General features: G+C 39.3%; 1 protein-coding gene across 3 annotated transcripts; it reads right to left on the bottom strand.

The window, feature by feature from the left end:
* Nucleotides 1-614: 614 nt before the first annotated feature.
* On the bottom strand, nucleotides 615-17,187 carry LOC121298917 (zinc finger protein basonuclin-1-like). Of its 3 annotated transcripts, XM_041226231.1 has the most exons (6): nucleotides 16,673-16,904; nucleotides 14,407-14,493; nucleotides 5,426-5,528; nucleotides 5,091-5,326; nucleotides 2,143-4,061; nucleotides 615-1,947 (listed from the first exon to the last, which is right to left on the bottom strand). In XM_041226231.1, exons 1-6 carry the CDS (start codon nucleotides 16,685-16,687, stop codon nucleotides 1,263-1,265), a joined length of 3,045 nt encoding a protein of 1,014 aa, XP_041082165.1. In that variant the 5' UTR covers nucleotides 16,688-16,904; the 3' UTR covers nucleotides 615-1,262. The 3 variants fall into 3 exon arrangements, with proteins under 3 accessions (XP_041082165.1, XP_041082164.1, XP_041082166.1); XM_041226230.1 differs by lacking the exons at nucleotides 14,407-14,493; nucleotides 16,673-16,904 and adding an exon at nucleotides 16,973-17,187; XM_041226232.1 differs by lacking the exon at nucleotides 14,407-14,493 and having other exon boundaries at nucleotides 16,673-16,902.
* Nucleotides 17,188-20,564: the final 3,377 nt, after the last annotated feature.

The following is a 20,564-nucleotide window of genomic DNA, read 5'->3' as shown; positions in this document are numbered from 1 at the left end:
ATCTCGGATACAAAGCTAAGATTTTCAGTTCTTTGCATGATTTTCAGTGAGATCTCGGATACAAAGCTAAGATTTTCAGTTCTTTGCATGGTGAGATCTCGGATACAAAGCTAAGATTTTCAGTTCTTTGCATGATGAGATCTCGGATACAAAGCTAAGATTTTCAGTTCTTTGCATGATGAGATCTCGGATACAAAGCTAAGATTTTCAGTTTGCATGGTGAGATCTCGGATACAAAGCTAAGATTTTCAGTTCTTTGCATGATGAGATCTCGGATACAAAGCTAAGATTTTCAGTTCTTTGCATGAAGAGGATCTTCTTTCTTACTTTGCAAAATGAAGATGACAATGGGTGAAGGACACGGGTCATTTCAGGGATTAAGGTAATTTTTTTTCTTTCTTTTCACTTTTTTTCCCATTAGTAGCAGCAAGTGCAGGCCTGTTGCACGTGGCGGACATTGGTGTACAGTACAAATCTGTCTGCCCTTATAAAAGCTTACCATGGTTGTTCCCATAGTTATACTAGGCATTCACCATAATTTAACCTAGTTTGCCATGTTTATTAATATGCTTTACCATTCCTCGCTACTCTTTACAATGCTTACCTATGCTTTAGCATGCTTTCACTATGCTCTATTACACTTTACTATGGTAAACTTTTATAAGGGTGTCAGTGTTTATCTTTTTTAAATCTCTATATAAAATTCTACACCCAGTGCCATATCGCTGATACATATGAATGCAGTCACGGACTACAGGAGTAGGATACACTGTACAAATTCAGTCTCTTATTTTTCCTTTTTTTGTGTGTCATAATCAGCTGAATTTATCAAAGTGCATTTTTCATTGTTCTCTACTCATGCAATGACTGGGTTAAAGTTGTGTTAGAACGCGTAAAACAAAACAAAAGAAATAAAAAAAAATAATTCAGGAGAAACTAAAACAAAAAGTGGTTGTGCAAGCACCATAATATACAGCACTTATGTATATTCTAATCAAGATAAACATCTAATCCCAAATAATTATAGCACCTGCCCACGAGGCATAATGGCTTTGCCGTTAGCAGGACTGAAATTGATCCCACATTACTGAACATTTTATTAGCGGCTTGCATGAATAAATAAAAAAATATAATAATAATAATAATAATAATAATAATAATAATAATAATAATAATAATAATAATAAATGTGTGTGTTATTTTAGTTTAAAATACTTGAATCCAGATTTTTGATGGGGTATTTAAATACACATACCACATGCTTACAGCTGCTCGTTGGTTGTGCCGCTACTCATGTTCCTATGTAAATTAGGGTTCTGGCTGTGTCTGTTTCGACTTCGTACTGATGAGAACATAGTGTTGCAGTCAGGAACTTTACACTTGTGCAGCTGACGGAGGTGCACAGTTTTGTAGTGAGCCCTGAATGTTCCTTTGTTGCTGTACACCTTCTGGCAGATATGGCAAGTTATTGGAGCGCCAGCTGGCAAGTGGTGTGTAAAGCAGTCACTGGTTCTCTCAATCAAAGCCAGGTTTTGATGCAGCTCCTCTTTGGGCGTCAGACTTAACCCTTCGCAGCTTTCATCGCTGTCCTCCACGGGGATGCCGTCCTCGCTCCCCCCGTCAGAGTCCCAGGAGGAGTGGGTGCTGCTTCCTGATTTGAGGATGGAAGTGGTGCTCAGATCCAGAACAGCCCCCTCCTCCATGGGGCTCCCTCCCAGGGGGGAAAAGCAGCTTTCCATGCTCTTACTCATTGGAAAAACCAGACCCATCCTGTTCGCTCCTTTAAAGATCACGGAAGTCTGTGCAACGTGCTCCTTTAAAAGTATGTCTGGGCAGAAATCTTTAGCTAGGTCTCTGCAAGGAGCCGGGGTGGGGAACAGTGAGCTTGGGGTTCCGTATTGGTCTTTGGTCAACAGCTTGTGGTGCAGATTCATGTTGGCGCTGTGCCTAAAGGTTACAAAATGGGAAAGTTACGAAAATGGTCTCATACACTTTTTTTTATTATCCATAAGCAATCATGAAGATGCGCAACAGTTTTTTTTTTTTTTTAATATGAATTGTTAAGTAATGGTGTGTTTAGAACTCATGCACCAGTGAAACATACAGGTTTTTTTTTTTGTTGTTTTTATTTGGACTCCTTACCTGTCTCTGCTTCTTCTCGAGGGAAAGGCTGCATTGCAGCCCTCGACAGTGCACATGTGCATTTCTTTCAGATGCACATTCCTGTAATGCATTTTCACACTGTAGGGGTTTTTGAATGTCTTATTGCAGATCTCACAGTGATGAAGGGCTTCTTCTTTGTTTGAGCAAAGCAAATGCGGTGCCATGAAAGGCATGACTGCGGAGTCTGTGGCACTTACTGCCGTTTCTTTATTAGCAGTTAAAATTTGGAAGAACCCCCCGTTTTGTACTCCATGCTCATTTTCCACATAATCGACGTCACATGGATGAATTTCTGGCTCCTTTTTTGCACAGCTTTCCACAGTAGACATGTGTACTGGTTTAAGAAGATCGTTACTTTCCTTTTGGTTTTTTTCAGGGGCACACGAGATTACAGTTCCTTCCAGCACACATTTAACCCCATTTCCCAAGTGGTACAATTGATCTTCTCTCTCTTCAGCGATATTTGAATCCTGATTTGATTTTGGGTCTACGTGGCTGTGGAGTGAAGCTGTAGAAATGTCTCTGTCTGTTGACTGAATGACACTGCTGTTCTCTTGGTGGGCAGTTTGTTTCTCAAACCTTTCGCTTGCGGATTCACCTTTGCCTCTTATCTGCAGGGGAATGTCGTCCCCCGAGCTATCGTCTTCGCCGAGCTCGCCGACACTCTCAACAGATTCTTTCTCTATCTTAATAGGCATGCTGGATTTGCGAGATTTTTTCTTTGGTACGGGATCAGAGGACAGTTCTGCCACAGGCTGCTCTGGAAGAGATGAAGAAATCAGAGGTAACGAAGGCAGGGTATCTGGGGTGTTGGCAAGCTCGCCTGGTGTGACTAGACTGCGATAAAAAGGCAGTACAGGCTGGACGGTCTTCAGGTTTGGAAACAGTATCCCACTCTGCCCAACGTTGGGGAAGCTGCTTTGTATATAGCTAGAAACAGACCTGCCGTCTGTCGGCACACTGGCACTGAAATCAAGCTTTCTTTCAACGTCAGGTGTGACGTCTGCAGATGAGTGGCCTCTCATGTCTTTGTCCCGGTGGTTTCTATTCATCGGCATGTGGAGTCTGGGGTTGGGGTTGGCGCTGTGCCGGTTGCGGCTACGCAGGGAGCTGAACACCATGTTGCAGCCCTGTATTGTGCACTTGTGTTTGATCTTGAGGTGAACAGCGTTGTAGTGGATCTTGAGCGTTCCTTTATCGTAGAAGGTCTTTCCACAGGCGCTGCAGTAAACCCGTCCCTTCCTTGGCCCGCTGCCATTGTTTTTGTCAGGAGATCGCATGCTGGTCTCCGGGGACATCTGCGCCACCTCGGAACTGACAGAAGCATTGCACGGAGTCGAAGGAGCCTCGGAACATTCATCGCTGCCAGGGAATTCCTCTGCTTCCACTTTGGTGGCAGTTTCTTGGTAGGAGTTGCAGTTTCTTTCATTGTCTGATGCAACCGAAGCAGAACTGGAACCCAAGAGGCTGCTCTCAGTCGCAGGAATCTGAACCTCTTGCTTGGTTTTGTGGCTTTGTCTCTGACCCAGCTCGAGAAGGAAAGTATCTGTCGAGGAGCCGATCACAGGAGCTGCTGGGACAGGGCTGAGAAACTGAAACGGCAGCATGAAGGCCATATTGTTTATAAAGTTTTCAAAGTGGTGAACGTTGCTAGAGGTGACTTTTTCAATGTTAGCAGAAAGGCTAGGGCTTCTGTGGGAATTGCTTTCTATAAATGCCCGAATGTCTGAATCAGTTCTGGAGTTTGACACAGCTATTGCTTGTCCTTCCTTATCTTGGATGACCATGAGCTCCACTATTGACTTGGTCTCTCCAAAACGAAGAAATTGTTGCAATGTAGCCACCTCCTCTTCATAGGTCATAATGGCCCAGCGATCCAGTACTTTTCCTGTGGCATCCTAAAAATAAATATAATATATATATATATATATATTATTTCATAGAGCCACCATAATGCATAATTGCCTATGGATATAATAAAAATATAACAACGGGGCCAAAGGTTAGCTCACATCACATCTTTGAAATTAAATTAATAAAAATGATATGTTGTAACTCCAAACAGATTCTGCTTGCTTTAACATATTCAATTGATCTTTATTTAAATAGAATAAAAAATAGAAAAAACATTCTTTTTGTAAGAAAAAGATGTAATTGGTGTACCACAGTATGTGTGTGTGTGTGTGTGTGTGTGTGTGTGTGTGTGTGTGTGTGTGTGTGTGTGTGTATGTGTATATATATATATATATATATACACACACACACACACACACACACACACACACACATATATATATATATATATATATATATATATATATAGCTTCATTTTTTTTCCTCATTTAAATCATGTAGATTCATTCACTGTGAGTCCAATTATCTCTGAAATACAGCATCTCAGATCAGAGGCAGATCATAGAGTGATATATAGGCTGGCTTCCCCAGCACAGCTGTACACACACAGAGAAGTGTTGAAGGGTTTTGAAACTCTGGTTTCGGATAACTTTGTGCTACAGCTATGATAAATATTTCATCACACAGCATGTACTTAACGGCCCGTTGAGATTTTCCTATAAGGAGGGACGAAGGTGAGTTAAACGCAAGGTCACGAGCATTTCATGTTATCCTAATAGCCTGCATGATGGCTCAAGACAGCTGTCTTATAAAAACCTTTGGATTTTGCACCCGATCCCAGATTAGACATTGTGTTTGGGACCTGTGTTCATCCCAAGTTTTGCTCAGCTTACAGCAGTTACTATTGTTTTCCTAGGTGTCTGTACTGGTTGTGGTAGGGGGAGAAGCTACCACTGCACCTCCATATCAATAATACTTGGTGTCAAATAACCCTGAGATAGGAAGATAAGAAAATAGGGGTGTCTCATTGAGAAATGCATTGTTATAGTATATGTGGCATGAGGTTTAGTTACCTGAAGGACATATCCTCGAATGTAATCCTGTAGGGTCCAGTCCAAAGCATTGAGGATCTGGACGACCTCCTCCTGTTTCAATACACTGAAGAGGCGGTCAAGGAGAATTTTAAGTCGGACTGGAATAGCTTGGGTTCCGTATAGCATCAGGCTGCTGATATCGAAGACCACGTTCGACTGGACTATCTCCACCTGACTGCCTTGATAAGGGTGATGCACTTTAAGCTTGCTTAAAGCTAGGAAAAAAAAAAAAAAAAAAAATGCAGGATAACACATGCACAAAGTATGCATCAGATTGGAAAAATAAGGGTGCAGCAAAAGTGCAAAACACATACCGTGTGCTACCCATCCATGCTGGCACTGTTCACATTGCCTTATTTTAATCTTTCCTGGTTTAAAGCATTCGCAGTTGCAGTTTACCAGGGTGCAGCAGATAGCCTGTTTAAAACAAAACCAAAAAAAAAAAGAAAATGTTTTAAGTTTGAGATGCAACATTTTATTCATTAAAGTTTAAAGGCCAGGCAAAGCGAACATGGATCTGTGCATTTATAGGTTTCTAAAACCACGCCTTTAACCATCATTTGCAGTGTAATTTTTTTATTGTCTGCATCGGTGATAAAGCAATATCTGAACATTTCATTTGCTTGCAGACCTTAAAATGACAGACTGAACAAGATTTTAAAAACCTGAAGTGATGAATAATAAAGTATACTGGGACGCATCAGGGCTCTCCCAGAATAATGCTTCAGAGCTGAACAGAAGAAAGGCGCTTGGCAGAAGTATTGCATCCTTTCTCACATCTGTCAGCCTATAAAGTGTTGGACATGATGAATCGACACGTTACAGTTACAACAGGGAGCTTCCGTTCCGTCACCGGCGGTTTTTCAATGATAGAGAAGTTAAAAAAAAATGCATCTCAAGGTACCTCAAAATAATGACTTTAAGAGTAAAGCAATTAGTCAAATGATCTGAAAGGAAAACATGAACCATATCCACAATGCTATGAATAGCACAGATGCATATTGTAAATCTCACGACTCTGCATAATTCTGCAATACTGGTAGGCCTCACTGTTAATAAAGGGCTGGGCACTGCTTGACACAGAGTTCGAAACCTTTGTCTAAGAAGATTTTGCTGGGTTTGGCAGGTGAAGAAATTGGAGCCCTAGGCACTGGGGACAGGCATATTATTGAACACAGGAAAGGCTTCCATTATGGCAACAGGCATCTGTGATCCCAACCAACATCTGATCACGTATCTTTACCATCCAATTTTGCCAAGATAACTACATCCTCCAGTACTAAAAATCTGACTCAAGGGCAAGGGCCTTGCTAGCGCGGCTTCTCGCTGCAGTAAGGAAACTCCAATTGCTTTTCAGTTCTATAAAATGATGTCAGGAATTGCTCTAACAGCAAAGACCTTGTCAATGTGAGAAAGGAATCTCCTGCTTTACAAGCTTGCCTCCCATGGAGGATCATCACTGTAACATTACAGCCTGAATATGTCCCGTACTGCTTTTACCTGTATAAATACATCGTTAAGACATTCTACAAGATCTAGCAACTGCCAAACGCTCCGTTAAACTTGTTTATTTACTTTCAAATTCATTTTAAAAAATGACTATAAAAAAACTAAAATTACAACGCCTTTTCACTTAACTAATAAATTGTCTGCACCGTTGAATTTACAGCTAAAAATAACAAATAAGCACTGTGTAGTTTATTGATAAATTATAGAAACTTCAAAGAGATTTGATTACAACGTTTCGCTTTTAGCTTGTGTTGTATCGCTTTTCCTTTCAACTCAGTAAGAAATCTTCTTTCCCGGAGAAGGTCTGCTTGGATGGTCCTGAAGAAGGGAGTGACAGGAGGACCTCAGGCAGCACCGGTGGCAAAGTGCAGCACAGTCAGGGGTCAGATCTGTTTTGCTGACTTGGTTCAAGGAGACAGCACAGTATGTGATCTGCTGGAATGTAGGGAGGTGTTACCAGGGCCAGGCACATCAAGAGGAACGGGTTGTTTACATCTCGTGGAGAAAGAAGACAAGGAGATGACTGACAATTCCTCTGAGAACGAATATGGATCATTTTTTTTTTTTTTTTTGGCTTCATAGAATCGTCAATGATTGATGATGGAAGTGCACAATGATCCAGATTCCAGATGAAATATTAAAAATCTTTCCTGGACCAAGAGGTAGCTTTCTGTATTGGGGGGGGGGGGGGGGGGGGGGGGAAGGAAAAAAAGTTCCCTGAGATCTTCTGTCTTTATGATACCTATTATTTGAGACCTTTAGTACTATACCACACCACCCCAGGCTAACAAACCCCACTGAGCTTTACTGTAGAAATCTCACAGTAGATGATCAAGTTCATTGAGAAGGACCCCAAGCAATGCAGGTCCCTGACACAATGTGCCGACTGCATTGCGGTGATTAAACACTGACACATTGCACTGCTATCAGGGGTCATGTTATTGATTCAGCTAGCACCGTCTCCACAAACAGCAACGCAAGACAGTAATACACTGCTCGGTATGCTACAGCCACGTGGAACCTCACAATTCCACAGCCTTACAAAACACAACTCCGCAGCCTTATGGAGGCTTGAGCCAATGTCTCTCCACTGCATCGGCACACAGCAAAATATATTACACTACAATGTCATCAGACTGATGTTGAGCGATCTTGTGCTATGTCTGATTCATTTATTTAAGTCTCATCAAAAGTGCTTTGAAACATGCTTCAGACATGCCCTACACAGAGTGAACCTAAAACTACACACAGTATCATGGTGCCTTGCCAACTAGGAAAAAAAACTGCTCCGATTTACTTATGAAATCCATATGATGTCCAATTAATTTAAAACCCTGGAAAAAAAAGAGCATTTCTATCAAGCTGTAAGTAATAAAAAACTAAGGCATTTTTAGAAATATTTTGGTTATTGACTTGCATTATTTAGACAAACAATTTATAAAAGTGAATTGCATACATACATACATACATACATATATACATATATTTAATATATGCAGTCCCTTTGACTTTTGAAAACAAATAGGTTGGACACATTATTTACAAAAGGATTGGGATACGTATTAAACGGGTGTCGGTAATCGCAGCAGCCTTCGGGGTTTTCCACATTTCAGTAATAAATAATGCAGGCTCTGAATACTTTAGAATACTTGCGTACAGCCTTGGCAAAGCGGGCACTGGGAGTTTACTAATGAAACATGACTTCTGCTTTAATACTGATTTTCCAGTAACAGCAAGGCACCTGATTTTCATTTAAAAGATGTGATGTGCAAAACCTTGAGTCTTAAAAGCAGCTAAATCCCATAATCATCACACACAAAACAAGCACGGTCCAGTAAATGTAACCCCATTACCCAAATAGAGCTCCTCTGCTGTAGCCTGTAATGTACATCTCAATCACTTCCAGTGGACAGATATCAGCAGTGCCACTGCTTACTGAATGTGCCTTTCCTTTTAATTAGGTGTGTATGCATATATATATATATATATATATATATATATATATATATATATATATATATATATATATGTGAAGATGTCTTTTGGAGTGCATACGTAAACAGAACAGCCTCAATAATAACAGAAATGCAAATCATACAGGTATTTCATAACTGGGTTGTTGGCAAACAGTTCCCTATGTTGGGATTTGTTTGACATGTGGTCATATTTTTGGTTCTTAACTGGTCTACTTTTTGTGTTGTTTTGTTAAAACGGGGTTCTTTCTTAATGATCTAAACATTGTCAGTGTCTGTCTCTTAACACTATATTAATCTTGGCCGTGCTGCTACCCGGGCATGCTTTATAGACCCCTTTATCATCATCACTAAATGCAATAAGGAGGCCTGGTGGTCCAGTGGTTAAAGAAAGGGTCCTTGTTACCAGGAGGTTCCAGGTTCAATCCCAGATCAGACACTGACCCACTGTGTGTGACCCTGAGCAAGTCCTTGTGCTCCGTCCTTCGGATGAGACGTCAAACCAAGGTCCTACTGCAACGACTCTGCAGCAGCTATCCTCTGTAAGTCAGTTTGTATAAAAGCATCCGCTAAATTACTAAATAATAATAATAATAAACACAGTGGAAAGAGATACTGGATTTGCAACTTTAAGGGTGGCAGTATTTAAACCATGCCAGATCATTTTACAATACAGCATTTTCACGTTTCTTGAGTAGTAATAATAAAATCAGTGATTCACCAAAACGAAGCAGTCGGGTCCCTGAGAAGTTTCTCAATGAATCTGCACAGCATGGAGATTCTGACACTTTGCCAAACACAGCACACTTAGTGCTTGGACCAAATCCTGCTATTGTTGCAGGCAGATTGTTTTTCCCTTCAGCGAAAGGTTTGTTCATTGACGGATGGTGACTGATTGAATTAAACAAGTCTGGTTGCAGGTATTCTTTGCGGTAATGACCAGGGTGGAGGGGTTAAGAAACAGACATTTAAATTAACAGCTACTGAGAAAAGAATGCGTCTGCAATAATCCAAACAGTACCATGGTGCAAGTAGAACTGTTACATTGTGAATTCTCCAGACTTATCGACTGAGAGAGAAGGCACACAATTAATACCCTTTCCATGAACTCAAGTAAACGTTGCTTTTACGCGTTTAATTTGCGAGAGCTACATACGGCAATGCATTTTCACAGTTTGTCTAGCTGCGGTATAAAAGCCTATAAAAATTACAGCAAAATGTATCAATGGGAACCCCCACCCCCACACACAAAATCAATGGAAACTGTTTTTTTCCTGTTAATGTTGTCACTCAGCTCTTGGGTATTGTATTGCACAGCCAAATAAATCTAAAGCAGATGTCTGAAGGGGTATTCATCTCTCTCTGAGGAGTCTAGATTTTCCTTATGTTTGGTTCAAGGCTGGTTTCCCTACAAAACCTCGCAGAGAGAATCCAAACAGACTAATTTACCTTAACCATTAGTGAGAACAAATAACACTGAAACTATTAAGGATGTTAGCAGAAAAAAAATGGTTTTCGTTTTATTTAAGCTACATAAAATAAATAAATAAATAAATATAAAAAAAATAATAAAAACTACATGCACACACAACATATCCGCTGTCCGCAGAGCCTGCACATTGATTTTTGCAAGGAATTTGTGTTTTGAGATATTCACATGTATGGATCATTTTCACCTTGAATGCAGCAGTATCGTCAATGGTTAGATGATCACCTCTTTCCACAGCTAGTAGAGCTACAGTATGTATTTCTGGACAGGCTCAGTTAGAAATACCTGCTGTTCCAGGACAGTCCCTTCAAGTCCACCCTTCCATACTGCCAGCGAGGCAACATCTCTAACCCAGGAATCAGGAGGTTTTAAAGTATAGATTAGAATCTCTACCCCTGCATGTAACAAATATATATGTTTGAAAAGAGGTATAACAGCTTCTTGAGCTGTGTAGACAGAAAAGTAACACAGTCCAGTACACTTGCTATTTATATAATAAGATCTAAGACTACAATATGATTAAAATACAAGAATATGGTAAAGACATAAATACTTTTATTTTAGAACTGCATTCGTTTTATTGCATGTATTGTGCACTGTAGTAGAAAACACAACATCGCTGTATCTGCACATTGAAATTCCATGTCCACTCTCAATACAGCCTCACTACACTCTAGAGCTATTTGTCCCATTGAAAATACACCTTAACTATGTTTAAAAGTAAGCTACTGTCATACAGCTGAGGTGTGTGTGTGTGTGTGTGTGTGTGTGTGTGTGTGTGTGTGTGTGTGTGTGTGTGTGTGTGTGTGTGTGATTAATCAGGCTGGAGGAGTTTCAGAGAGGAGCAGCATGCATCTGTAGGAGGGAAACGCTTCCTGTGCAAGTCATCTACCAGACATGAGCATCTAATGGGACTCTGGAAAACACCCTCCTTTCTAATAACTAAGAAAACATACTGCGAAAAAAAACCCCCAAAAACCTAGCAAAACAATTTCATTCTTTTCTTTCATAAATACGTTATTTATAATAACATCCGTTTACTTTTGATACAGATTTAGTTTTGCCTGAAGATATATATATAAAAAAAATAAAATACTGGAAAAAAACAATAAATATGTCTACTTTAAATTGCTATTATTATTATTATTATTATTATTATTATTATTATTATTATTATATACATTTTGATTATGGCTCATATCTTTATATCTGCCTTAAAAACTACCAAATAACCCAATAAATCAGCAATTATTAACACTGCATAAAACGACAAAAATAAGTATGACCTTGTTGTTTGTAGTGTTATTCAGCTAATAAGGTTAGCGACATCGACATTTAAAAGCAATCCTAGGGGACGGCAGACTTGTTTAATCTCAGTTTCTCAGCATTTTAGTAGAAAAAAAATAAAATAAAATCACAAGCAGAAAAATGTTGGGTTCAGGAAAGATATCTTGTGAACCTGGACCTGTCTCTCTCTATTTGAAGGTTTTTTTTTTTTTTTTAATGAACCTGCAAACCTGACCGATTGCTGTTCTTTTACTTTGCTGGTGCCATAGCAGCTGGTCTGCTTCAATGTTTTTCAGAGTACTAAAAAGAGGTAACATACATTGTGGCAGGTAATTGACTGCATATAGTAGGAAGCCCTGTATCCAATCGACAAGGTGAAGCCTGGACCAGAGTGAGATCGAGAGTGAGAGAGAGAGAGAAAGAAAGAAAGAAAGACTTTGCTTACAAGAGGACCATGCACTTCCTTTAGCAGCAAGAACAAAAGGGTACTTCATACCCCATGTGTTTCCATTCCAGGTCTGCTGTTTGAACTTCGGCTGTCAATTGTGCAAAATTGTGCAGAACTACAAGGTTAGTTTGTGATCATGTGCTGTCTGCCTGGTGCCACAAAAGACGAGGTTGAAAGCCTCAATCTCATGTCACTTGGCATCAAAGCCACAAAAAAGAACCCAGTCGATGGTTAGCTTTAGACCAGACTAATAAAAACAAGCTTAAGTAGAGCACACTGCAGGGGCGCTGGAACTAGGGGTGCTGGGGGTGCACCCCCTGGCTTTGCATGGTTTCCATCATATACCAGGGTTACAGTTTTGTTCAATGGCTTTCAGCACCCCCACTTTAAAAACTGTTCTAGTGCCACCGACACACTGTATATAAAATCTTACTTTATGGACCCAAACAAACTGAATACAGTGAAGCTTTGACTAACCGTCAAATAAACTGACAGAAAATACAACTAAAATTTGAAAATCAAGACTAAATCAAGCTTCTAAATTAAACACTGCCAATCATATTTTTTTATTCTGATAAAACAGTATTGGAGTAAAAAGCTTTATGAATCTGTCTCCAAAAGTTAAAAAAATAAATAAATAAAAAACAGATTGGAAAATTATAATAAGCGTCTGGTGTGCAATACTTGGCTATTCAGTTACTGTTACTGGGTACACAATAACTACATGGGGGATACCATACACGACACACAAGGACGATAGAGATCTCTGTGTGCTGTGCAACTAGGACGAGTGTGGGAGAGGCAGCTACTTACTAATCCAACAGTCATAACTGTGGTCAAATGATGCACACTTATGAATAAAGCCTGCTGATAAGGGACACAAACAGCTCATTACAGACAAATGCCCCTAATCTTTGAAGCTTATAAAAACACACACAATTACCAAACCATGTCTCAACTATACACACCTATGAGGCGTTTTCAGAACAAACAAAGCAGTACTTTACAGGACCCGGTGCCCCACAACTACAAATTCATCGCAATCAAATTCAGTCTGCTGTAAACGCTTTAAAAGATGGCTGCTCGGCTAACTAGCAGCAGGTGTTACTAATTATGTCCTGAACTAAAAACACTTTGCAGCTTAAGCATTACAATGTGTACGGAACCATGAAGGCTAAACGAAACATGGTTTTATGAAACAGGAATCGGAGACAACTGCTTTCACACTCAGCCTTAAACCTCCTTTCAACACAAAAGCATCACAAGCTGAAAAAGTGCAACAGCATCTGGAACTTTACACACATATTTTTCTAATTAAATGACACGTCCTGGTAATAAACATATGGTACTAGAGAACAACCCCTGTGCGATTACCAAGGAAAAAAAAAAAAAGCCTCATGCCAGATATTGTAAAAATTTATGGATTAGGGATTAAAAATTTCCTGGTGCAAAATATTTTCTCATGCTTCTAAAGGCATTTACTGTACATACTTTACAAAACTTGAACTGATAGTCGATGACAGCTATAAACACAAATCAAACCATCAGTGGGATTTGACTCAAGGATTAGGATAGTGAATTTCTATAGATTTTTTTTTTTTTGTCAAATTTTCTATGCTACACCAGCTGCACTGAAGAGAGTTAAGAGATTCTAAATGTCCAGCTGTCTTATAAATTTCAAAATATTTTAATTGAATCTAACTTCACAAACCTTGACTGACAAAGTATGTATCATTATTATTATTATCATCATCATCATCATCATCACCATCTTCATCTAAATGTGATTTCTTCAGGAGTCGTTTAATATACGCACAGCCCATCCCTGACACAGAAAGCACCTACCATAGCAAAACGATAAAGGGTTACCACAATTTAAAAACTCAAGCTCAAATATCCCAGAGACATTTCTTCATAAGTAAATGATTGTAGAGCACATTTTATTGCTACTCATACACTCATTAAGAAACAGCTTTGATTATAATGATATAGTTTTTATTACTCATCGTGATGTATCCATAACAAAATATCCAATTGTTTTCTCTACGGGTTAATAAATAATAATTTAAAAAAAAATGCCTGGAAAACGACTGTGCTTCCTTTTAATTGATCTGGTACCTTATCATTAGAAAACATCATAACTAGTCTGGGTTCTCTGCCGTATTCTTCTCTCTCAATATACTTCAGTAACATAGTGTGCTGTTATTTTCCGTCAAAGCAAGCTTGCTTTTGTTGAATATCACTGAAAGAATATAGGTGTTAAAATTCACAATGATGCTAAAGTACAAAGTATTTTTTTCATCAACAATCTCAGAGTAAACTTTCAAACTGAAGATTAAACTACAATACAAGAAAAAACAAACACTAGCACAGTAGAAGGCTCACCATCTAAAGATACGTCTGGACAGTGACTTCCTTTGAAAACCCGACACTTGTGTTTTCATTGTCCCCGTGTATCAGATCTCCCCTCTTGAATGCAGCTCAATACCATAAACCAACAGGTGCTTAAAAACAACATTTTGTCATCTCGATATACTTTATACAAATATTAGACTTTTTAAATCAAAACAAAAGTAATGCTATAGTTACCTGAGTCGCCATGAGATAATAAATTCGCTCTAGACAAGTAAGGCTTTCAGGCTTCCAGTCCCACGGTCTACAGCAAGACAGTGGCAGCTTTGTGGCCACAAAGAAAAGCAGTAAATGAGAAGAACATGTTAGTACACTGCATTTGAAAAAGTTTGGCTCCCAGCTATGCGCTGATTAATATCAGATCTCCCTCTTTGCTTGCCTCTTGACAATCTTGTCACATCTGGCTGACAAATCCTTTGCAAGCTTATCCAAACCAAAGCAGAGCAGATCATGCTCAGAGAGTAGCTGGAAGGGGCTTGTAGCCCCAGCCAGGCACTGATGTACAATCATGAAACTAATGAAGCTGACTACGCTGGTAGGCTGCAGGAACACGAAGCAGCACAACATGCCCAAGGGCCTGTGCTACATAACACAGAGTTAGCACACAGGAAGACAAGCCCAACGATCATGTCTCACGCTTCAAGGAGCTAGGTAGTTAACCAGAAGAATGAAAACAGAAAACCGTACACACCGCACTAAAACCAGTTAAAAGATTTATTGCAAAGATGAAATACGCCACCTTATTTTAGATTTGCTACAGTGACTTTCTTCTTCATTCTATGCTAGAAATTATGTCACATAACTAAAATGAAGACTTTAAAATAATAAAAAAAAAATCGTATATAAGATGATTTCACTAAAAACCCAGTAACAGTGTTTTCTGTACAGATTTTACAGGGATGAGTGAGGAATTACAAAGTCTCTTAGGACAGATCTAAATGCATTTTACTGAATAAGAAAAATTTGAAGTTAGTGTTTGGAGGGACACCAAAATAAACTAAATGTATGCACAAACCGGGGGAAAAGTTTTGAGAACTATATATAATTCCAGTATATGTTAAATGAATAGGGTAAAAACACACAAAGAGGAAAATAAATCTAGATATTAAAAATAAATAAAATAGGATTAGCATCAATCATTCAGTTACCTAATTCTGAAAAACAGCAGGGGCTAGTTTCACAATGCAGTTGACTAGCAGTCTGCTAAATCCAAAAAGAAAAAAAACAAAACACATGCATCCTTTAATCATATAGACTTGCTGTGCAGATTTCTACTAAACTTTATCGTTCTATCTTAAAAAGATTGTTTTTTGAAACAGGTAGAAATAAGATAGCTTGCTAAGAGCTGGCAGAACTTTGTGAAACTGGCCCCCAGAATGTCACAGATTGACTGTGATGTTTCTCTAAAGTTGATCCTTTGGGCTTTGTCGTTAGCCTTTGTTTCACATGGTGTTGATCGTATTCAGAAGACACAACTGTGACATTCAAAGTCAAAAAGCAAACTGAAAATTGACACAAAAAAAAAAAAAAAAAACACAAGGAAGAGAACTGGAGATAAGCACGCCAGCAGTAAAACTATTCCATTAATGAAACATCCCAGCTAGAAACTACAGATCTGTTTTCTACTCTGGGGACATCAAACACAAAAATACCTCTCCGAGCAAAGCCCCTGTCTTACCACTCAGAGACACGAATACAAACTGGAGCCAACTACAGCCTTACTCTTCCTGTAAAAGATCCCTTCAGTGTAAATTATACATTCCAAAATTAAACAACTGAGAGGTGCCCAAATCAAGTGCACAAGAACCTTCTTGATAGTTACACCATGGCTCTGGAAACTACAGTCACAACTTAAAACCGATGTTAGCTACAGATTAGGGAAACGGAAACAGTAAATATCTCTAAGCAGTCCTATTAAAATAAATAAATAAATAACAATAAAAAAATATTTTATTGTTATTTATTTATAATACTGGAACTGTAAATAGGAAAACAGTAAACAGCAACAAAAATAACACACTATGTGCACACAATAGTATAATTTGTTTAAAGATTCTGCTTTCTCAAACTTTTCTTGTTCATTCAGGGGAGTTGCCCATTAGCTGTCTGTGACATGCAGGGACACTCAGAAATAGTATGTGTGTGTACATGTTTCAGGGCTGGACTCATATTTATAGGAAATACCTTAAAAGCACAAAGCATGCTTACAACCATGCCACACAAACACACTGCACAGTAAACACACACTTCACTGAAACACATTACACAAATACGCCTGCAATCACTGGCACCCTGAAGTGCTGATATAATTAAATAGTGGTTTAAAAAGAAAAAAAAAAAGCCAAAAGCAATTTATAAAAAAAATAAATAAACAACTTGCTACTACTGTATATTAACAAAACATTAAATAAAAAAATAACTATAGACAAAGTAGCTTTCTTACCTCAGACATTTTCATTAAACCGATGTTTCCAGGGAAACCACACAGTTTGCCATTCCCTAAGAGTTCTACCAAAGCAATGCTTCCAGCTCTCCTGCCTGTACAAGTACTAAAGCTGAAGAAGAACCATCACAGTCACACAGTCTGTCAGCCAGTCACACACAAACACACCCCTCTTTTACTCTCCCCTGGACCTAAACTACTCAAGATGTGCGCTGTGTTCAAACTGTGCACAGGGGAGTGGAATGAGATCCTCCCACTCAGTGCTCTCCCGTGCTGGGAGAGGCTGCGTCTGCTTCTCACCTCTGGTACAGCCTCTCCCCTCAGCGTGGTGTGTTTGAGCATGCTCCCCAGAGTCACAGGGCAGTCCCCCCACACAGCTGGCTGGAAGAGGGCATGACACTCATCTTTCACAGAGACGTGATCAAAAGGAATCAGAAAGGCTCGAGGCACTCCAACTGCAGTCTGGAGAGAGTGTACCTCTGTGCTCCAGCTGCCTGAGTAATGCATTCAATCAATGCAGCGATTCACTGCTGGGCTCAGGCTCTCACTCGGGAGTGCTGCTGGATGTGTTTTTATCCCTTAATACCACTCTGTGAACAGCCCTGCTAACATGTTGTACCTTGTGCCTGGACTGAAAGGTGTGCCGTTTACTCAGAGAGCTTTCTTTTTTTTTTTTTTTAAAAAAGGAGCAAGGGATTTATCTTTAAAAGCTAGAAGTCCGTTTCAGAAAGTGTTCACACTTTAATACAAAACTAAAAAACACATTTAAAAAACCAAAACTGGATTTTGGAAAGGTTAATTAGAATTTTAGCAATACTATTACAACAACAACTGACAATAAAATGATTAACATTCACTTATATTCATATTTCAGAAAAACAGCTGACAAGCCCCTGAACAATTCCGCCACTTGACTTCCTCATTTATTGGTGTTTCCGAAGGCCCCCTTTTCATAAAGCATTAGCCTTTCAGGGGTAGAAGTTGCTCATGGTTGTTCTTCTTTGTACCCAGTTTAAACACTAGTCTAATAATTGCAACATAAATGTCTGAAAACGGTTCACCGTGAGGAATGTATTTTAGGTGTAAATTAGCTGATCCCTTAATCTTTAAAAGTAGAAGCCAACTGCTCAGATCCTAATGCCTGCCTGCATACTTTGGCAAATTGTGTATCCTACAGGGTTGCTTAGCCTAAGCTGATGGTGCTTACAAAATGTTGCGACAACTTTTTTTTCTTACAGAATCACATGTCACAAGTAGAGTCCAAAAAAGGGTCAAGGGGCAAAGTACAGTAGTTAGTGCCAAATAATGAAATCCACTGCTAATAGAAAGACTTCTTCAAAGTGGGGTTACGAAAAAAAAGGTGTGCCTGCCACTAGAACAAAACCGTTTAAACAGGACGTTCCCCCCGGGGTGCGGCGCCTAATCCACAAATTACAACGCAAGTTTTAACAGGCATGTTCTGTCTATCACAAGGAGCTCAGTAACTAACAAAAGGAAAACTAACCTGGAGATATTTTCAATAGTTCTTAGTTACCATGTTTATAAACTACATACCTGCACGCTGAACATCACAAACTCTAAGTGACGATGTAACTACTGAGGATAAGTCACATGCTTCTGAAAGTTTATTTCTCAAAACAGCCTGGCCCGATTTATTATAGAATGGTCCAACAGTCGTGGTAATAAACATAATTTAGGGACCCATCATCCAAAACGCAGAGAATACACGTATTATAGCACGCAGTATGGGTTTATCCAAGTTAGAAATCTATACAATTAAAACATGTTGTATAATAAAAGGAGTTCCTTTTCCATTCAGGAATCCTACATTTTTCTTCCAACTAACAATCTGTAATATAGAGAAACTAACCTGTATGCTTATATTTTCCCATCTTATATTGAAATGAGCCCCATTGAATTTGAATTATTTCACAGGTGGGTCAAGACCACTGCTGGTGAAGCGAAGTAGGTTCCATGTTGTGGCTGTTGGTGGGGGTGGGGGGGCAGTGTGAAATACCATACATAGTAAGCAATGACAAGACAGCAGTAACTCTTACTACAGTAGCAGTAGTACATACACACACACCCCCCAACTTAAAATCATGTTTAAGACATGGGACTAGGTAGCTTTTTTTTTTTTTTTTTTTTAAGTAGCTTTCCTTTCTACTTCTTTCCTCACTCCTGAAGCCCCTAGCTGTGAAAAAGTCAATATAAATGAACTGCATGCTGGGCAGCAGATCCAGTTGTAGTTGAGCTCAAAGTTGTGACACGGGGGAAGGAGCATGGGCTCGATTAGCAGAGGGCCTGGATGTTTTGGGAACAGCAGCGGAACCCTGCCCAGACATCTGCAGTCAGCATTAGTATAGCTCTACGGATTATAAAAGCCATCCCTGTCTGCCTTCACTTGAACTGACAAAGAAAAAAAAAAAGGAAAGGCCAAAGGGATTCATCTGAGCCCACTCCTTCCACACAACTGCTTCAAGTGCCAGCTTCCCTCAAAACGGTTTGATTAACTTGGAATTGTAGTCAATAATCTGACCTCAGTTCAGAGAGGGCAGCTTTAATAGACAGTTTGATTGCATGGGGGGGCAGAGAGTACCAGCCACTTACAACTGCAGGGGAGCAGAGTTAAACATTCTTGCAAAGATCAGCCTCGTTTCTATTCCAGGGAATAAACAGTGCATGTTGAGTCCCTTTCTCTGCAAGGCTCCGTAATTAATTGATTTAAGTGTATTCCCTGCATTATTTTTTATTAAGAAAATAAAAGTTTCTTGGTGTCGGTGAAACACAATGATTATTTAAATAAAAGTTGGTTATTCACTGAACCTGCTGCGTTGCTCTAACCAACTTTATAGTGAAACTTAAAAGGAAAATATCATAGTGGAAAGAGAAGCAAGATCATTTGGTTCATGAAGTTCTCTCTTGAGTAAAACACATTCAATCAATGGCCTTCATTTCTGACAGCACCTCATGGGACCAAAGGAAAAATCAAGGGTATTGAGTGCACCAGGACAGACTGAAGAAACATAAAATCCAGGCATAGCGATCTGTGTTTAAACTGATTTGAATAACTCCTGTCGTCTTTTATTCTGCGGCAGTGCAAGGCTGTGCAATAGAATATTCATGACTAAAACCCGTAGATGACAGCTTAGCTAATATCATAGCTGACTCGTATCAAAGCCACCTGGACGTCTGCCTTCACAAAATGCATTTTAAGTAGAACATTCTCAGATTTACATTCGTTTCATGAAAGATATCTGCAGCTGCAGGGGAATAAACATGAATGTCAGCGGACTTTTTATAATTACTGCAGACGTCACCAAAAAAAAAAAAAAAAAGTTTGTGAAGTGTATCATTTATTTGAATTCCCTTGTGCTGGTTTTTATATGCCTACAGACTTTTCAGGTCGATAGAAGTCCATTTTCCACAGGGACAGTAACTCAGAGTCATAACATTTTAAAGAGCTCAGCTGGGTGGATACATATTTAAAAAGCATGCTATCTCTCGAACTTCTAACGAAAAGGTAACGTATAGAGTGAACAGCTGAAATATTGTCTAGAAGGAGATTAATCTTGTACTAGCTACTTGGCAAACTTTCTAGGGTGAAGATAAAGCCTGAAATTTCAGACACAAGTTATCTTTTACGCAAATCGTCCAAAAATGCCAAGAGGTAGGAAAGTTTTAGAATAAAGATCACATTGGCTCAACGCAGTCATTTCCTTGTGCTCTAGCACTCAACAAACATGTGTGTGACAGATTATAGTTAAAACTGTCTCACTGGTTTACAACATTAAAGGGCTGAAATACTCTCTCTGTGTCTGGGTGAACTCAAGACCTCAGATTTGGAAATGCAGGTCTCCACTGCGGTATCTGTTTAGAATTAAAACGGGAC

The sequence above is a fragment of the Polyodon spathula genome, chromosome 24 (assembly GCF_017654505.1).
Source record: "Polyodon spathula isolate WHYD16114869_AA chromosome 24, ASM1765450v1, whole genome shotgun sequence".
Lineage (NCBI taxonomy): Eukaryota > Metazoa > Chordata > Actinopteri > Acipenseriformes > Polyodontidae > Polyodon > Polyodon spathula.
This window is presented reverse-complemented; position numbering and strand designations above follow the sequence as displayed.